Here is a 20,629-nt window from a genome sequence, read left to right as displayed (position 1 = left end):
TTTACTGGTAACAGGTCCTGAAAAGAATATACCCTGAGCTCTTGGAATTGGCTCTGGGAGAAAACTTAACCAGATTATGCATGGAGTCCTGACAGTTAGTGGCCCTGAGCCCTGGGGATTGGGAATGGGTAGTGGTTCCTAAAGGAAGTGGATTTTACCTTGAGGGAATTGGGTGCCCAAGTGTGTGTGCAAGGGTATGTCTACACTACACAGGGTTTGTTTGTTTTTCAGAAAAACACCTGTTTTTCCAAAAAACTTCAATTATGTCCATACTGCAATTGCATTCTTCCAAAAGAAAAGTGAAAGAACAGAGGGTTTTTTCTGACACTGGCCATCCTTATTCTTCGAGGAAGAAGCCTTTTTCTGAAAAAGCTCTTTCAGAAAAGGGTCTGTGTGGATGGGAAAGACAGAGTTCTTTCAAAAGAAGAGGAAAGAGGAAAAAGCACAGCTACCCTGGTGGCCACTCCGTCCATAGTAATCACAGCTGAAATGTGAGATAGTGTCCACACAAAAGTTGTGCTTTTGCTGTGTGGACCTCTCTTTTGGAAGAAGGTTTTCCGGAAGATCTCTTCCGGAAAAGTTTCTTCCGAAAGAAGCCTGCAGTCTAGACATAGCTAAGAGAGTATTTGTGTGGGGAAAAGGTTTGAGTAACACCATACTCTAAATAAGCTGTCAATGTGCCACATTGGGCCCCACAAACATTTTGGACAGGCCTACACACACACACAAACATAAATTAGATAAAATCATAACTTTTGCTGGAAGTTTACAATTGCAACACCGCTTTATTTTTTAGAATTCAGAACAATCACTCACCCAAACCGCAACCAGAGGAGTAACAGTAGTTCGGAATAGGAAGCCTACTCCGAACTACCTAGTCCGTGCCGCGTGTAGCCGCGCGGCATGGAGTCCGCACTAGTGGATATTTAAAAATGGCGGCGCCCGGCGAGATGCAAATGAAGCCCGGGAAATTCAAATCCCGGGCTTCATTTGCAACTCCGGTTGCCTACATTACCATCCTAGTTCGAACTAGGGTGGTAGTGTAGACATACCCTCACTTCCTTACAAAGCCCTCTTGTCTGCAAGCAGGACCAGAAATAATCCAGAGCATTTAAAGGGACAGCTTACAATGTTAGCACCATTTATAATACATGGTATGTTTGCTGTGTGAGGGGGCATCACCGCCCCACACTCTGAACCCCCTGGCAGCTTCCCTTTTCGTGGCATGGGGGGCTACGTGCTGGCCTTGTGCCCGGTGCTCGAGTGCTGTGTGGGCACCCTCCCACCACGGGCACCATATCGTGCGCAAGCCACGGAGCGAACAAGGAGGGAGGAGAGGGGGCTGGAATGGCGAATACCCGCGCCATTTGATGCGCGGCGCAAGCGAGACGAGGCGCCCCGGAAGAAAGCGGGGTGAGGAAAATGGAGGGGGTGGTGAGAGGAGACGCCCGGTGTGACATGGCCTGCTTGGAGCTGACGTCAACGTGCGGTGGGATGTGGCCGGCCTGGAACTGACATCAGAGGGGAGACAGGAGCGGGGGATTCAAAAGGAGGCGAGGAGAAGTCAAAAGGGGGGCGGCTGAGAGGAACCAGGAGGGAGGTAAGAGCCAGAGGAGGAGGATGGGAAGGAGATGAACGGCATCGGCCCGTAAACCAAGGAGGGGCTTTAGTGGGGTCGAAGCTGTGCCACCGGTGTCTCAGTAGAGGACAGAGAGACACCAAGAGTCTGACAGAGTGGGGAGAGGAAGCAGCTCAGGGCAGGGCAACACATTAAAGCCCGTGGGCTGACGTGTTTCGGCAAGGAGCCCTATCAGCCGGACAGGACCGGAAGCAGCCCCTGTCCTTAAGGCCCTGGGCTGGGGTCCATGAGTGAGGGTGGGCCCGGGCCCCCCTCTCCGCATCGCCAACAGTTGCCAGGATTGGCAAGAGGGAATGCAGGAACCGGCACCCCCTGGGGGAGGGAGGGGCAAGTGACCTTGGCAGTGAACGCCGCGGCCAGGGGACTTCCGAGGGACCGTGTATAGGACCCAAGGATGAAAACTGACCAGGTAGTGGGGCTTGCACAGAGGCTTGGTCACAGCTTGCAACATTTAAAACAAAAAGGGAAAGGCAGGACACAGGAGCCAGAATGCTGGGAGCAGGAGGCCAGGATAGGCTTGGCCTGAGAATCTGATGGCTAATGGTGCTCACCTACTATCACTGCAGCTCTGGAAGTGGCACTTGGACGTTGGTTTTGCCATTACTGTTCCACATCAGGGAGGCCAACAGACTTTGCCAGGACCTGGGCAAGGTAGTTCAGGGCTGGCTCGGGGCCCCTGGAGGAGGCGGGGCTTTGGGCAGAAGGGGCCCAGCCCTTCAGCGCTGCTCAGAACATGCTGCCCTTGGCGCTGGCTGCTGTTGTTTTTGCGGTAGCAGTGGCTGGGAGCCACAGGCCCATTTAAATTTCAGGGCCTAAGGGCAGTTGTCCCCTTTGCACCCTCCCATCAGCAGTCTTGCTCCAAGTAAACAGCATTAAGGCTTTGGTGGTAGGATGAAATTCAGCCCTTAGCAGAAAACCAGCATAAGGTCTATGCCTTGTACTGGCTTTCTGTATAAAGCTGAATTTCACCTTCTGTCAATAATTTCTCACCCAGCAATGACCCAACCTTCTCCCAAGCCCCAAACACTGCCTGTCCCTCCGTGGAGGGAGTGGCAGCATGTGAGGGTGCTTGCCATGCTGACTTTTAGTATCCCTTCTTCTCCCACTAAGAACATTGGTCTTTCTCTGTTGTCGTGTTAGACTTAACTTTTGTGGAGAAAAGGAAATTGCTCACTCTCTCCGTGTGATTCTCACTTCCAGTCTTTTGTGCATGGTGTCATGCAGCTACAGAGAGGGACAAACATGTCTCTCTCTCTCCAAGACACCATTCTTCATTTTCTGTAAGTAGGGTAAAGTTTAGGTAGTTTTGTTAGGCTTTATTGTTTTAAGGGTTGAGTATGGGATCTGAGATCTGGCACTGTTTAAAAGATGTTTTGGCTTTTCTTTGTAACTAAGTTCTAGGCCAAGGGTGTCCAAACTTTTTTCAAAGAGGGCCAGATTTGATGAAGTGAACATGCGTGAGGGCCGACCATTTTGCCTGACATTCTTTGAACCATTAAAATTAAATGCAAATTAACTATTTTATGCAAAGTTTATTGCAAACGGCATACTTTTCATTTCGTCACATGGATGACAAATCTAAACAGGTGTTAAATCACTCTGCCTTTCATATCTGAAGGCCAGATGAAAAAAAAAATCCAGGAAGCTGAAATATATGTCAGGAACATTGTAAAATACATTACATATTATTGGTAATAAAGGTTGTCTGTCAACTTTTAAGTTCAAAAAATATGAACAGGAACATAACACCAAGTATACATGTTGTGTCCAAATATATTTATAACTGATTTAGACCAACTGACATTAACTGAGATTTTACAATGTATTCATCTCAATACATATGGATTCGTTGGGGGCCATAAAAGATAGATATTGCCAAATTACCTGTGGAGCCATATTAAACCGGAACACGGGCCGCAATTGGCCCACGGGCCGGACTTTGGACATGCCTGTTCTAGGCCCATGGAGTTTCTCCATGAGTATATTTTGTTACCTTCCCATCTAGTCATTATGCCTGCAACAGGAATATTGTTGTAATAATAAAAGTCTTTTCTTTTCTTTTTATTAACCTGGCATTGGTTACTTGTGTGTCCTGATTTTTATAATAGGGGTGAGATTTCCCAAATGATCTTTGTCCCAGTTTGAAAGTCCCACCTACATTCCTACTGGTCACTCCACCTGGCTAGGTGTAGTTAACCCTTAATCCCCAGGCTGCTGGCTAACCCTCATAATCATGACACATGGTTCCCTTCTTTTCCCTGCCCATTCAAGGCTGCTATCAAGCAGTGAGAGATAATACTTAAAGATCCAAGGATAGGTTAGAAGCAGTTAATTTCCTGTTATAAATGGAAGGCTGTTTCTAACTATAAAAAGTTGACAGTTCTACCCTGGAATTATTTTGTTCTGTGTAGACAGCATGTAGAGATGGGTCTGAAAAGCAACCCCCTGGATCTGAATTTGTGGGGAAACTCAGATTCAGGTCTGTTGACAATGTGAATCACTAGAACTCCAAACCACCTTTGCAATGTTCGAACCACAGATCTGGATCCTAATACTGTGACTCAAGCCTACCCATTATTAGATTTTTTGAAGGGAAAAAGAAATGACAGCTGAGATGGGACTCCTCTCTTAAATGTAAGCAGAGTTTAATGTGTGTCATAAAACACTGGGCTTAGTTTTCTAAAGAAGACACAGTTCCCAGAAGGAATTACATAAATATTTATGAAAATGAAGCAGGAAATATTTTCCCAGGGTAGGACACTTATTCAGTACCCCAGCAGGTCAGCAGGAGCTAGAGACTGCTGTAAGTCATTCACTGAACTGAATCACTGCTTCTTTCTTCTCTGGGTTTCATTTTGATGCAGAAACAGGCTGCGCTTTGACAAACACAAATTATGAAACAATTACAGATGTAACTTTTATACATATTCATTTCTAACATCATTCGGCATTCCATTTTTTTTTAAAACTCCCCCAGTGTTTGGCAGCATCTATTTGTGTTTCCATGGGAAGCCATAATGGTGACCTTAGTTAATATCAGGCTTTTCATGAAGTCTCATGAGAGCATTATTGTAGCCAAACAGCCATTTTCAGTAATGGAAAAAGCTTGATGTTCTTTGTGGCAAGTTGCTAGGTCGAGCAAAAGGGATGAAATTAACCTAGAAGTGTCCCTGTTAATATGGTGTGGTTCCTGAGAGATGGTTCAAGTGCTGCATATTTTATACACCCCATTGAAGTGGGCTTTAAGGGAGAACAGATCATATACTATCTTAAGGCCACATGTTTGAAGAGCTAATAAAAAGGTAAGCTTTGATTTTGCAAATCCTTGCACACTGCATCACTAGGAACACAAGGCTGTAAAATCCCAGTGCAAATGTGAACAGAGGCTATGCACAGTGTGTATATGCTCAAACAACAGAACATAAGTGAACCACCCTGCCCCACCCACATCCCCCAAACAACTTGTGAGGCCAAAATGGATGTCAGGCCACTAGGCCATTGTCATCAAAGCTACTGGGTCCTATGTAACCTACTGAATATCATGTTGAAAGTTATGTAAGACTATGATGTAAAAGCTCTATTTAATTGACTGCACAAGCAACAAGACTTTGGATAAATTCTTGTCCTTAGCTGTGAAGGGCACTGTTTGCCATCATTGATAAGGCTTTGGTCACAGCCTGAGTCTCCGACTGGAATAACTTAGCACAGAGCTGCTGTTTATGGACTAAAAACTAATTTTACAAAGTATGGCATAGTGTCAAAATATAAAGGGCCAGATTTTAAATGAAAAATCAATGAGAATTAGGCACCTAGCTCCCAATCAGGGTCCAAAAACTTTAAAATAACTTTCCCTGCCCCATCCCTAATGTGCCATATAAGACCATTCTGTTTCCCTCTATTCTTTCCTTTGCTAATCAGTTTCAAGCTTTGATGGTATTGGAATCAACTCAATACCATCAATGTATCTGGCATGGCAGTTGGACAGTCTTGACCTCAGATACCATGGTAGTAGAGGCCGGAGAAGTACCATTGGCAAACATTTTGTCTTTGCACCCCTATGGATCCCAGAAGTCGATCAGTAGAGGTATAGATATGAACGCTCGCTGAACTATTAGGGTGCATCAGCAGGGCTTAACTCGAAATAAGCTATGCAAATTGAGCTATGTCAGTTATGTAGCTTATTTCAAATTAACTTATTTAGAAATTGGGGGCATCTACACAGCACTTATTTTGAAATAGAGCACTCTTCCTCCGACTTCCCTTACTCCTTGTACAATGAGGATTACAGGAGTCAGAGTAAGAAGTCCTCCAGCTTGACAATATTTTGACATTATTTCAAAATAACTGCCTGCAGGGTAGACGTGAATTACGTTATTTCAAAATAATGTTGTTGTGTAGAAGTGTCCACTCAGAGTGGACTCTGGCACTCTGAGTTGCAGCTCACCTGTGGTATAGGTGGGATTTGTAAACAGTTTAAGCCAGTCACAGTATGCGGGACTGTGCTAATCAGTCAAGATGCTATTAACATGTGACCATCTCTTAGTACCTGAGCAGGTTGTGTGGTTGGTGCTGTATATAGCATATTGACTTTGATGGTTAACATTGGAGGGATATTAAGGTAAAAGTAATGCTCAGATCCTAAAGGATAGCGTTAGACTCTAAAAAGGCAACATGGGACATAATGATGATTTATGGTCAGCTGATGATAAATATTCAGAATACTCCATTATTTTCTTTTGACTATTATTGGGATAGGGGATGGTAAAATGTTCTTGCTGCAGGAAACACAAATACTGGTTTGTTAGCTCTTTTCTTGCCTATAGACATCTCTCTTCACCTGAGTCGATGAAAATTAAAATGCACAATGGCCAATGTACCTCAGTCACCTCTGAACTCTCTTAGCAAATGTTTGCCTTCATCACTTGTCCTATCACTGTTTACTGCTGAGGAATATCAAACAATTGCTGGAAGATTTCTCAGGACTGCTGAGCAGATTCTTCCATTTACATTTTTTGGGCAGTAATTGCCCATGTGCCTTATTAAACCCCTCCTCAGAACCAATTACATTAGCTTCTCATGCCTAAACCAGGGGTATTTTGTGCTTAAATGGACTTCATGCTCACAACATGGAAGTGAAAGTATTCTAAAAAAGCAAGAAGATAGATTACACAAATTTACAACTTCCAAAGCACTAGGCACAGTTCACAGTGCAAGTCACATACTTTATTCCTGGGGTGACGCCATCTACTCATTATGCCATTTCTTATTCTTATTCACCACCCTCCTTGGCTATTGTGTATTTATGGTCATGATCTCCGTCGTATTTAGATTACATGCTCTTTGAATTCATCTTCCTGTAAAAGCATAGAACATGGCACAATCATAAAGAGAGAGGGAGTGTTTTGAAAAGGCATGGCAATCCATGACAAGACTGGATATCTGAGGTGAAATCTTGACCTTGCTTAATCAGTGGGAATTTTACAATGTGGCCAAGATTCCTCCCCTTCTCCCAGCACATGCTTGAGATGAAAGGCCTCAAGCCATAAAAAGAGTAGATAACTTGTGTAACTGCATGCTTCTATATGGGTACATTTGCTACTATATTATCTGTCAAAAGTCTGTAGAGCTATACAATTAATTTATCTTTAAACAATGAGAAAAGCATCTGAAAAGCTATTTTCCCTCTTTAACATGTCTTTGCTTAGGGTGGGCACAAACAAACCCATATGTGTAACCAGCAATAAATTACTCAGCTCCAACAAATTAGACCTCCATCAAGAGCACTCCCCCTTTTCTCTCCCCCGCGCCACTTCTTGATCTAAATTAATCCAGGATGTAATGGGACAAAGTTAGTAGAGTCCCACCAGAGATTAAAACGCGTGTCCATCTGCCTTTGCCCTCTAGCTGTCATGATTCATTATAATTGGTTACTTTGTTTTTTATCTAATTATGAGCTAGAGCCTGCCTTTTTCAGGAAGAGTTACTCTGGGAAAAAGCACAGAGGGACCACACAGTAGACAGAGGCCCCAAGAAGAATTCTTCTGACTGCCAGATTTCCTCTGGGGGCTCATGCAAGAGTTTGGTATTCTACTAGTTCATTTACATAAGGGGGGTTTACATCCCTCTGTCTCTGTGTTTGAGCTTCAAACACACAAACTCAAAGCAAAACTCTGAGAACTATGTGACACTAATCAAAACCAGCACTAACTGAAAACCTTGTTAGTAGTGCAGCTGCAAAAAAAAAAAAAAAAAAAAAACTGGACTGCTGTAGAGGTCACCTCCCCTGGCTGGCAATGGGATGCATGGGCTAAAGGCAGGGTGGAAATATTTGCACTGCTATTGCTCTTCCGTGGCTTCAGTCCTTAGGATTGTCCTTCTGGATATTGTCCATCAGAACAGACAGAGGGACACAGAGCAACCACTACAATAACCTTTGGCCCCTAAGAGCACCCATGTCTTATGGATTCCGGTTGACAGATCAGCTTGTTTCACACACCTGCTGCTCACACCCATTTCTCACCCATTCCTCTCAGCCCTTCACTATTCTGCATGGAACAACCTATGCAGCATGACAGGCAGGAGGTGTGAAGTCTCATTCTGTGGCTCCTTGAAGCAGAATTACAATCATTCCATTGCTTTTGGGGCATTTACAACTTGTCAAAGGCAGGTTCTTGTTGGTATAGGACCCTTACCTGTTTCCTTATAGTTACTTAAGGTACAAACATCTTTTAATTACTTCATTTGGATAGAAAATCAAAATCTTTCTCTTCTGAATGAATAGAGTTTTGGGTTTCCCCCTTATAAGGAATAAGTATAAAAAAGCAAAAGCTAAGAAAAACAGAGATAGTTTCATCTATCCAAGACATTTACTCTGGCCCATGCAGATAAAATTTCACAACTAAGAGATAAATTGGAATAAACAACTGTCACTGTTAAATAAATATTCTGGACAATGTATCTTCTGTGCCAAATTTTAAAAAACCCTAACACATCGGTGACCTCTTTTTTCCCACTCTATTACATGTTTTTCCCTCAGATGTAAACTCCCAAGTCTTTGCTCTGCCTCATTTAGTGAATTTATTTTAGAATCAACTTGTATTTTTCAAGACTGGAACAACGAACGGCATTTCCTGAGGAACTGCAAGGATGAGCAGCGGGAAAGTCCAACAGTGGAGGAAATGTGGAACTTTAGTAGTGCTCTTTCTTTTCCAAGTTCAGATTTTTGGCTTCAATGTTGACAATCGACCTGCAACAGATGTCTGCTCGACACACACAATTTTACCTGGACCAAAAGGTAAGGAATACCAAACTGCCTGAGTTAATGCCAGAGCTGATCAGAGTTAAAATGCTGAGCCATGAAGAAACTTTTATTGTGGGTGGAATATGGATCACCACTGGGCTGGAGAGAAAGGATCTGAAGAATTGAGGGCCCAGCAAAACAATATTTGTTGGTGGGAAGGGGAGAAGGGCTGCAGTGAGGAGATGTGAGAATTATGGAAATTTAAAAAAAAGTTACTGGAACCAACTCTTTCATATAAAGTGTTTTTAAACTGGGGTATGTGAATGCATACCCCTACAGGTACACAAGTTCTTGTTGGGGGTACATTGGAAAAACTTTGTAATAGTGGACAATGTATTTTATTTAGTAAGACTTTTCAGTCTAATCAATGTTTAGTCTACTTTCAAATAAAATTGCAGCTACTGTTCAGCTGAGGATCAGAGGTATTTCAAACTGTGGGGCATGACCCATGAAGGGAAGCATGGAGGAATGCTTGTGTGGGGGGGCGGGAGGGGGGAATCTTGGGCGAGTCCTGCACAGTAGAGCTTCAGGATAGAGCACCATCTCCACCCTTTGACTTACCTCAGCAAGCCACATAGCGTGTCTGGGTTAGGGGAGGTGCAACCAAAATCTGCAACTCGCAGAGGGGGCTTAGCTCAAAATATTCAAATTTACGTCACCACTCACTACCTGATTGTTCCTCAATGTTCCCTAAGATGGTGCGCACCACAGTCTGAACATCTAGAAACTGTTGCTGAATGGAAGGAAGAAATCTGGAGGGAGGCACGTGACCCCATATGCCCACCTCACACAACACTTCTGCCTATCGTAGATGGGGGTACACTGTAAACTATATGACTTGAACACTAATATAAACTAATTATTTTGTCCACATTGATCCAGCTAAATTAGACCTTCTCCTGTTCAATGTATGTTCTCCCAGGCATTTGATATACAAAATAGTAACACTGTGACTTCCCTTAAAAGCATTAACCGAGAGACAGTTGGTAGTTGTTTCTGTACTTAGGGGGGAGAATACCATCATGTGGTCATTGTTTATAAATGCCTACTTATAGATGGTGATCACTGTAGCACATATCAGACTTGATCTAGGAGCTCTTGTTGAAGTCAATACAGGCTGCACCATTCACTCCTGTGGGATCTCGATCAGCTATTTAGCATATCATTCTTTCACCTTCAAGACACTTTACAAATATCTGAGGCCAAATTCCATGCATCAGCTTATGCAACTGAATGCCTGTAACCTAACTGAAGTCAATGGAAGTGCCAAGAAATATAAATCAGCAAGAACTTAGCCCATAACAAAGAGATATATCTTGCAGTGGCAGCTCTGAAACATTTATTCCAGGCAATGGCTACTGCAGCTCAGACTTCTGCTTCCTTATTAGTAATTCATTATATTTCTCCGTAGGCTACAGATGAGGGAAAAAATGCAAGTGATTTATAGTTTAAACAGAAAGGAGATTTTATCAGCACAAAAAGATTGCTGCAGACTAATTTGTTTTTATGATACATTATTCAAATGAATATTGCGTAAAGTACCATTTTTAATCATCACATTTAGTTTTTTTAGATTGAAATCCAAGGTTTAACCTTTGCTGAGGCTGTGTAAATTCAGGGAGACACAATGAAACCAGAAGAAATGATACAAGTTTGTTTAGATAGTGTCTGAATAATGGAAGCTTACACTCTTGGAAGAGAGAGTTTGGCTGACAATAAACTTCTGCAGTTAAAATATGCCTGAGTTGGCTATGTCTACATTAGAGACCTTACAGCAGCATGGCTGTACCAATGTATCTGTGCTCAGTAAGGCTACATCTAGACTACATTCTTCTTTCGACAGAGGAATGTAAATGAAGGATTTCGAAATTGCAAAGGAAGCGCTGATTTAAAAATTGTGTGCTTCATTTGCATAATATATTCCAATGGCTTTTTCGAAAAAGGATTTTGGGGGAAAAAATGCAGTCTAGACACGGTTCTTTCAAAAAAACCAATCATGTGACATAGCACTGTGCATCCTTCCACTTATGCCAGAAAAACTTATGGAACTCATGGGTGTGGTTTTTTTAAGTTTTGCCAACATAAGTGGTGGTGTAGACATGGCTTAGTGACACCACATCATGAATAGGGCTACAAAATAAATCCAGGTCTCAGACTTGTTCCTTTGGTCTCTCATCCAGCAGAAACTAGGAGCACTCGGCATAACACAAGTCTGGTAACGAGCAAATCCAGCAATAGTCACGTTCCGTCTCTGTTGCTTCTTGGCCTGAACAATGGGGAGGGAAAAAACCAAAGGACAACATTGAGAGGATGCTTCATGCTCCTCAGAATATTACTATTTCCACAGGACTGAACAGCTGAAGTTGGACATGGAGCTCATCACCTCTAGGTCACTGCTTCAAATCTCCAAACAAGTGACCAGTGACCATGCGACCACATTCTGCACTCTAGATGACAGGAATCTGTGACCTCACTCCCGTTCCCAGGGGATACGAGCCCTTGTCAGAAAAGTCACAACTGGCTTTTCCTAGCCTGACGGCTTTACCCAAGTGAGAATATAAGGACTGAATGAATGGCACAGTGTCTGACCATTACCTGTGGAGCACTCTTGCAAACTCAGCAATGAAACAGGTTGGCCAATGGGGGCATGAGAAAGTTTGCAGTACTGCTGCCCACATTATACCTGTCCTGTGGCTAGAGGACTCCAGACATCAGGCATTTTGGCTGTTAGCAGCACTAAACCCACCAATATAACTTCCCTACTGTAGTTCTAACTTTAGTATCTCAAAGGAAGGCTTCTATTGCTTTTATCACCACCATTATTTTTCTTTCAAAAGTTCTGTATTTATCCTGCCACCTTTTCAAGTTTGCAGAAAGTAAGCACCTCTCCAGCTTTTTAGTCAGTTTGCTCTTGTTTAACCCCTCTACCATCCCCTTTCCTCTGCCAGTGGCAGGCATCATAGTGTAATTTACTCCATTGAGAGACCACACGGTATGATGGGCAATCACTTCATAGCTGTGCCACTCACAAGCTTTGTGCCTCTCCTGTGACATCATCTACCTTCACCATAAGAGGACGGTGGGTACACTGAGTGCCTCAGACTCTACAGCTCCACATTAAATTGCAGGTGTTCTGTGCACTGGCATTACCTTAAAATACATGTTTAATATCAGCAAGAACCTACATTTTCCCGTGTGCACCATATAGAAACCATCTTTGTTCAAAAAGGGCCAGTTTTCACCCTAAAATTATTTCCTCGAAATGTTGGTAACTTTTTTGCCTTCCTTAATTTCTATGATAAAGCCCCAGAAATTAGTATCTATTGGAACTGTTTGGTATTAAAAGCTTCAGAGAGGTAGCCAAGTTAGTCTGTAACAGGAAAAACTTAAAAAAACAACAATAAACTAGTAGCATCTTAAAAACTAACAAAACATGTAGAAGGTATCATGACTTCTTCAGATGACAGGAGACTCCTGTCATCTGAGGAAGTGGGCTGTTCCCACGAAAGCTCATGATACCATCTACATGCTTTGTTAGTCTTTAAGATGCTACTTGTCTATTGTTGTTTTTAAATTTTTTCCTGTTTGGTTTAAGTAACTTAATAGATATTAAAGCCTGACCTCTAGTGGTCTTGAATGATATCTACAGTACACATTTTAATGACTTGACTAATTTTGTATTCCCATTTGTTCTCTCCACCTTTCTGTTCACAGCCCCTTTTTTCTATGCTGGTGCAGATAGATCTGTTATAATTTTTAAAAGCAGATGACTGACTTTTGCATGCTGTGATGCCACATCACACACATGCATGCATTGAAACAAAGAAAGAAGCAGGGAAACTTCAACTGGTTTCCAGTTCCTCTCTAACCTGAAACTCAGTTTTAATCCTTTTGATGAACTCATGCTCAATATTACTGCAGTCTGGTCCCACCTTTCTGAAAAGGTTTCATCCCAGATAAATTCTAATAGGGTTTTACAGAGTTTGTTTTGAATAAACCTATAGAATTTCATTTGTTGACTTCTCTATAGAATCTCCAAGCTCTTCTATAAAATATCACAGCAGATTATTACCTTGCTACAGAATTCTGTACATTGAGCCAAAATTTCTGTAAGTATTTGAACAAAGTGATTAGTGATTTTGATATTCTGTTTGGGAGCAAACACCCCCCCTGAAAATTAGATTGAGGTGCTGTAAACTGTACACCCTAAAATTCATGCATCCAACATTACTACCCCATTTTGAAAAAATAGGTTATTATTATTCAGCATTAAAAACTGTAAGACGAGGGCCAGTTCCTGGCTTTGACTGATCCCCAAAGGGGGAAGATTACCTCAACTACATACATAATAGGCAACAAAAGTTAGTCCTTTTGGAGGAAAAAGTGGGACCTTGCATCTGTCCCAGACAGAAGCAATGCAAATCCTACTGATTCTCATTTGGTTTCACGGAAGCCTTCAGCCCAAAGCAAATCCCAATGGGTACAACCCTATATGAAAAGAATCCAGGATAAAATTTGCACAAATCTCTGAATTAAACAATCCAAGTTTCATCTAGTTAGAGCAATTAGCCTCCAAACAGGACTTGTGCTCAATACTGTTATTAGTGGAATGTGGTTTCCAGATTGATGTGGTTGTTTATGCATCATCAGTAAAAGGTACACAGAAGAAAAAATGTTGTGAGAGTACAATATACAGAGAGGATCCTTAAAGCACATTTACAGCCAGTGTACACTAGGCTACTTTATTACTCTCCTGACATCCCTATCTGAGGAGACAAAGAAACTGACATTTGCCAGACAGTGTGCACGCGCGCGCACACACACACACCTCACCACCACCACCAACACTTTAAAGGGAACTTCAGCCTCTTTCAGTTTTCACAGTCTTGTATTCTCTTGGGTCCAAGGATTCTTTCAATATCCCCTCCCCTCTCCTATTCACCATGGAAGAGTCAGAAACTTCCATCCTTGGCCTCTTCCTCTTCTTCCTGAACTGAGGGTCCACAAATCTTGCTTCCCATTTCTGTGAGGTCTCATTCTCTCCAGTCTCAGTCTGGATGTCAAACGATCAACTTATACCTAACCTGGCCAAAACAGAACTGGTCTTTTTTTGTGACCCTCTTCATTCCCCTCACTTTCTGTCACTGGTAAATGCATCGTGGTTCCAGGGGTAATCTTGAACTCCTTCTTTTCCCATGCCACTTACATCCAAATCCTGTCACTTCTTCCTCAAAGACCTGACCTTTTCTTTGTGTCCAGACTGTTAGCACTCTCAGTCAGACCCTTATACTCTCCCCTCCTGACAGTTGTAAGCTTTTATCTTTATCTTGCCCTTCCCCCCTCCCCCGTGCCCTCTTCTAGTCCTTATAACATTAGGCCACTAAATTGTGCCAATCTGATTACATGAAATCCTATTTGAACCCCCTACTTACTCTCCTTTTCCAGTATATCGGGTGCAAGTTTCTTCTCCTTGCTTTCATGGCCCTATGTCTATGTTTCTTATCACCTCACTAGGGCTGTGTCTAGACTACAGGCTTTTGTCGACAGAGGCTTTGACAGATACTGTCGACAAAGAGCATCTAGACTACAGCCAGTTCTGTCGACAAAGCAAGCCGCTTTGCTGACATAAGAGTGTAGACGCAAAGGACAGTGTAGATGCAATAACGCCTTCTGTCGACAGTTATTCCTCGTAAAATGAGGTTTACCGCCGTTGACAAAACTGCAGAGTTCTGTCAACATTATGTTGACAGAACTGGGCGGTAGTGTAGACGCAGATATAGTTTTGTCAACAAAAGTCCACTTTTGTCGAAAAAACCCTGTAGTCTAGACACACCATAGGACAGCAGCAGGCCTCGTTTCTGACAGAGACTGAAACTTGCCAGAAACAGAATAGTGTAAGCAAAAGTTACTTAGGATGAGATGGGCAGCAGTACTAGAGACCACCAATAACAACACTGGTGACTGCTCTTACTGTACAGAAAAATATATTGATATAGACCTGTCTAGGTATTGTATTTCTAGAGCACCTTGTCACCTGGTATGTGGGGGAAAACTAACATGTTAATGTCAATATTTAATGTTTTCAGTAAGACTTTGCATTTCTGCAGAGCTTTTCACTAGAGGATCTCTAAACATTTTACAAACATAGAGATTATCAGTATTGTACATGCAGGATAACTGGAGCAAGAAGGGTCAAATTCAGCACTCCAGGACTACCCCAGTAAAAATGAGCTCAGGATCTGGCCAGGAGAGTTGACCCTAATCAAATAGTGATGCAGGGAAAATCAGAAATAGAACCTAGATCTTTTAACTTGAAGGTATGTCTACACAGCTGAGTCTCTGGGACCCAGACTTGTGCACTTAATGTTTCCAAGCTTATGCTTGAGTGTTCATCCTACACTGTAAACTTAGGTTTACAGTTGCTAGACTTGGGTAGCGCAGCTGTGCTAATGTATCTCTGCTGCAGTAAGCAGACCTTTGGACTTGGGCCTATGGCTTGCGCTGTGTCCACACTGCAAAATGACAGTGGGACCTGCACTCTGACGCAGGCCTCTAGTAGGGTCCAAGGAACCAGGTCCTGAGTGCTTGCCAACTCAGACGAAGGGTATGTCTACACTACCCCGCTAGTTCGAACTAGCGGGGTAATGTAGGCATATCGCACTTGCAAATGAAGCCTGGGATTTGAATTTCCCGGGCTTCATTTGCATAAGCCAGCTGGCGCCATTTTTAAATGCCGGCTTGTTCGAACCCCGTGCCGCGCGGCTACACGCGGCACGGGCTAGATAGTTCGAACTAGCAAGCCATTCCGAACTATCTATACACCTCGTTCCTAGCTTCACTATATAAGTACTGAGGACCTGATATTTCAAAAGAGCACTGTACCTACAGCTAGTTTTGACTTCTATTGGAGGCACTCAGTGTTTCTTTAGGTCTAGCCCTACATCATGTCAGCTTTCTAAATAGGTCTCAGTCCAAGTCCCATAAAGTGTATGGGAGATTTTCCAGGAAGTTCAAAGGGAGTTGGATTGGGCCCAGGATGAGAATCTGGACTGGCATGAAATCTGAAGAAGGACACAGGGAGTTTCCTTGTGGTAATGTTTGTTTTTTCTTTTTAAGGTTTTCCTTTAATTATTCTGACAAATGTTGCTTGTAAACTCTCTGACATGGGTCAGTGCTTCAAAGTAACATTTACTGTAGTTTGATACTGCTGTCCATCTCTCAGCCTTAATAAGTGAGCTCACACAAGTCTCTTTCTGGAAAATTTCAAACTCTGTTAGAAACCAGACCTGCCACTGTCCTCTTTTCCTGCTGAATATATAAACGAACTTACCGCATCCCATAGGCTGTCCTAACCCATAATAAGTGTTCCCTATCAGTGCCTCACATGTTTGAACTAAAAGACCTTTCATTTCAAAAGTTATTTTAATTCAATTTGGGATGTCTCTTTCTCTCTGCCGTACACCAGAGATAGTAAACATGCATTCTTTTTACAGAGTATCTACATGGATGAAGCGGTATCTATAAACTCAGAATATGAATGGCAGGATTCTCTTAACACTTATACTAGTTTTACATTTAATGTAACAACAAAAGTTTGGCTCCCCATGCAGACCAATGTAAATCACGAGTCCGTGGACCAACATCATAAGAATTAGGTACATGGATAAATGTTTTTTCTATTATTTATGAAAAAAATCCCACCTAGAGGCCCAGTTTCTCAGCATAGCGCTAATAAAGTCAATACTAGCCTTGGATCGGTCCTATGGATCCTCACGGAGATCAGGAGTGGCGCTGTTAGGAATTTCTCATTGGAACATACTGATTTGTTAAAATAGGTTTCTCCAGGTGGAACCAAAGAGATAGAGACTGTAGAATAGCCTAATTAGAGCCCTTACCTGGCATGTGGGAGACCTGCCGTGCTAGGGATTAAGCGACTAATCAAGTAGTCAAGTAACTACTCGACTAGTCCTCCCCCCACCCTCTGCTGCCTCTGTATCAGAGGCAGCAAAGTGGGGGGGGGGGGAGGAGCTGGTGCTGGGGAAAGCAGGCTTAAAAGCTGCGGCTCTGCACTTTAAGGGTGCGTCTAGACTTCATTCCTCTTTCGAAAGTGTAGTGCAAATGAGGGAAATCAAAAATGCAAATGTGCTGATTTACAAATCTCACACTTCATTTGTATAATCTCTTCTAATCACTTTTTCAGAAGAGATTTTTTCGAAAGAAAAAAAGCAGTCTAGATGGGTTTCTTTAAAAAAAAAGTTTTTTGAAAGAACCCTTATTCCTGAAAAAATTAGGTTTGCAGGGTTCTTTTGAAAAAAGGTTTTTTTTAAAGAACCCCATCTCACCTTCATTTTTTTTTAAAAAAAATCTCTTCTGAAAAAGCAATCAGAAGAGATTATACAAATGAAGCGCAAGATTTTTAAATCAGCACTTCATTTGCATTTCCGATTTCCCTCATTTGGATTCCTCTTTCGAAAGAGGATGCACCCTAAATGTAGTAAGAGCCCTTGTTGACTACTTGATTAGTGAGTTAAGTGATAGTTAACATCCCTATGCTGCACTGCCTGATTTGGGGTCAGATCTTCAGCCCGAATCTCCCACATTTCAGGCAAGTGCCTCATCCACAGGGCCATTGAGTCAATCTCTCCACTTGGAGCTTTTCCATTTGGTATAGATAATAAATATTCATAGGGTGGGGAGAGAGCTAGGGAGAGAAAAGACACCTCCATGCTATAGTCCAGTAACTACTGGAGCACCGGGAGAATGGGTGCTAGAAGCATCAATACTCCACCCCCAGAACTCCTACAGCAGGCATTCTGGGGGCAGAGTGAGGGTGAGGTTATGTCTGGCATTTTGGTAAGGCTCTGCCTTCCCCCACCTAGGCGACCATATGCCCAAGTTTCGCTCTCTTTTTTGTGTGTGTTTTTTGGTGGGTGGGGGGAGGGGAGAGATGGTTTTTTGGGGCAGGAAGAAGGTTTCTCTCCTCCTCAAACATATTTTCTAGTGTGTCATTTTTATCCTGATGTGCAACAAACAAACAAACCTTTCAGAAACTTTGAATTTTTTTTGCAAAATAGAATGATTGCTTTCCAGCCAGTCCTAGTCAGCAGTAACTGTACTGAAGTCAATGGATATTCACTAGGAGTTCTTTAAACTTTGAATAGATATAATTGGGCTTCTATCTACTAATTAGGAATGGGAAAAGAGAGAGAGGAGAACATGAAATAAAATGATTTTTTTCCTTTTTAAATATTATTTCTATATTGTCAATGTCCCTTTAAATTGCACAATGGCTCTATTGATTGGTAGTGCTTAAGCCATATTCTCAGGACTGTTAATTTTTTAACCTCATTCCTAGAGCCCTGAATGGATGTGTAGCCACATCCAATCCACGATCAACAAAAATTATCCACAGATTTGCAAGGCACTACACTGGGGGCCAGACCGAGGCTCCAAAGCAGCCCCCTCTCTGGACCCTGGTCAGGGAAATCCGGATGGGTGGCTGTGGGGAACCCAAGTGGAATTGTACACCCTCTATGTATTCTCCGCTGGGCAGGGACACAGCTAGTGGCTGCTCTCAGCCCTTCCCCTCCCATATCACAGGCAGAGAGATGGTCCATTGGGACTCCTCCCAGATCTCCTGCTGGGCTCCTCGGTGGCCTGCCTAGGATGTGTGTATGTGACTTGTGGAGCTTCCCAGGTGCTTCTTGGGCTCCTTGCCCAGGGCAGGAGGAGGGTCCATCACAGCTCCTCACAGCAACCTATCCTGCTCTTACCATAGTGAAGCTGCAGCTCCGAGCCACTCTCCTCTCCAGCTGGAGCCAAATCGGGGAGAACCATGCTGGCAGCTATGGGGAACACAGCAAACCCTACACTTGCCCTGGGTGGGGGCCCAAGCCTGTGTGCCTTCCCCCCATTCCTTTCAACCAGTGTCTGAGCCCCCTGCCCAGAACAGGTACCAACACTTAGGGGTCGAAGTAAATAACTTCTGGGCAACCATAGTATAAAGGAAACAGTCTGTTAATTGGGATAAAATTGCACCAACCACACAGCCACCTTTGCCTCCATCAATGAATACCAACAACAGCTAAGAATCTAGATCCTGGACTCCTAGCTCCTTGGGGCAAGGATTCAGTCTTATTTTTCTGTAAAGCAACATGTACACTCACGTTGCTGTACAAAGAAAAAGAGTAGGATGTTCTGCTCCCAATTCAGAGTTGTGATTTCAAGCCCCTCTCTGATGTGAACATAAAGCTGTAAGGGTATGTCTACACTACAGCACTAATTCGAACTAACTTAATTCAAATTAGTTAATTCGAACTAAGCTAATTCGAATTAGTGCATCTAGACCTAAAAATTAGTTTGAATTAGCATTTTGCTAATTCGAACTAGCATGTCCACATTGAGTGGACCCTGAACCGAGGTTAAGGCTGGCCGGAAGCAGTGCCGGCAGGGCATCAGGTTAGGACTTAGAGCGTGGAGCTGCTGCCTCAGGCTAGCCAAGGGCTGTGCTTAAAGGGTCCCGACCCCCACCCCGGACAGACAGTTCTCAGGGGTTCCCTGCTTGCAAAGCAGTCCTGGCTTGGAGTGCCCTGAGTGCCCACACTCGGCACATCATAGCACTCGGCCATCAGCCCAGCTGCACTTGCCGCAGGCTGCCATCCAGAGGGGGGGTCAATCAAGGGGCTTCAGGAGAGCTTCCACCCCGAGAAGCCCACAGAGCCACCCCAGTCCTCCCCATCGGGGGCTCGTACCCCATTCCTCCCTCACCTCCTTCCACTTACCCCTCTCTAGCCCCCCTTCCTGATGTACAAAATAAAGGACACGTGTGTTCAAAAATAGAAACTCTATTTATTGAACAAAACTCAGGGAAACTGGGAAAAGGAGGTGGGAGAGGGGAAGAGAGAGGGTGGGAGAGGGGAGGGCAACAAAAATGATCAGGGGCTTGGAACAGGTCCCATATGAAGAGAGGCTAAAGAGACTGGGACTTCTCAGCTTAGAAAAGAGGAGACTGAGGGGGGATATGATAGAGTTCTATAAAAGCATGAGTGGTGTGGAGAGGGTGCATAAAGAAAAGTTCTTCATTAGTTCCCATAATAGAAGGACTAGAGGACATCAAATGAAATTAATGGGTAGCAGGCTTCAAACAAATAACAGAAAGTTGTTCTTCACAAAGCAAATAGTCAACCTGTGGAACTCCTTGCTGCAGGAGGCTGTGAAGGCTACAACTAGAACAGAGTTTAAAGAGAAGTGAGATAAAGTCATGGAGGTTGTGTCCATGGAGTGGTATTAGCCAGGGGGTAGAAATGGTGTCCCTGGCCTCTGTTTGTGGAAGGCTGGAGATGGATGGCATGAGACAAATGGCTTGGTCATTGTCTTCGGTCCATCCCTTCCAGGGTCCTTAGTGTTGGCCACTGTTGGCAGACAGGCTACTGGGCTAGATGGACCTTTGGTCTGACCCAGTACGGACATTCTAAGCTCAGGGCTCAGGGTCGGGGGTCTCAGTGGACCACCTTGATTTTCATGCAAACCTGCTCCCGGGTGGCCAGGCTGGCAGCTATCCTGCCCTAAACGGCCACTTTCCTGTGCCTAGTGCGGAGGTCGTGGACGAGGTTCATGATGTCTGCACTAGACCAGGCGGGCGCCCGCCTCTTGCGGTCCCAGACAAGCTCCCGGGAGCAGCCAGCCTGGTC

The 20,629-nt window shown here is 43.6% G+C and overlaps 1 protein-coding gene and 1 long non-coding RNA gene across 2 annotated transcripts in view; one reads left to right on the top strand and one right to left on the bottom strand.

Annotated features, from left to right (window-relative positions):
• The first annotated feature begins 7,907 nt into the window (after positions 1-7,907).
• Positions 7,908-20,629, top strand: part of COLEC10 (collectin subfamily member 10) — a 34,460-nt gene continuing 21,738 nt past the window's right edge. The window contains exon 1 of the mRNA XM_025188511.3: positions 7,908-8,933. Within this exon, the coding sequence (XP_025044296.1) occupies positions 8,786-8,933 (148 nt within the window). The 5' untranslated portion in view covers positions 7,908-8,785. The remainder of the gene's footprint in view (positions 8,934-20,629) is intronic.
• The window catches only part of LOC142826955 (uncharacterized), a 39,972-nt gene continuing 30,409 nt past the window's right edge, over positions 11,067-20,629 (bottom strand). The window contains exon 3 of the long non-coding RNA XR_012901246.2: positions 11,067-11,205. This is a non-coding gene — a long non-coding RNA (uncharacterized LOC142826955). The remainder of the gene's footprint in view (positions 11,206-20,629) is intronic.

Source organism: Pelodiscus sinensis, chromosome 2 (assembly GCF_052426305.1).
Source record: "Pelodiscus sinensis isolate ZL-2025 chromosome 2, ASM5242630v1, whole genome shotgun sequence".
Classification (NCBI taxonomy): domain Eukaryota; kingdom Metazoa; phylum Chordata; order Testudines; family Trionychidae; genus Pelodiscus; species Pelodiscus sinensis.
The sequence above is the reverse complement of the archived record's forward strand: the minus strand, read 5'-3'. Positions and strand labels throughout refer to the sequence as shown.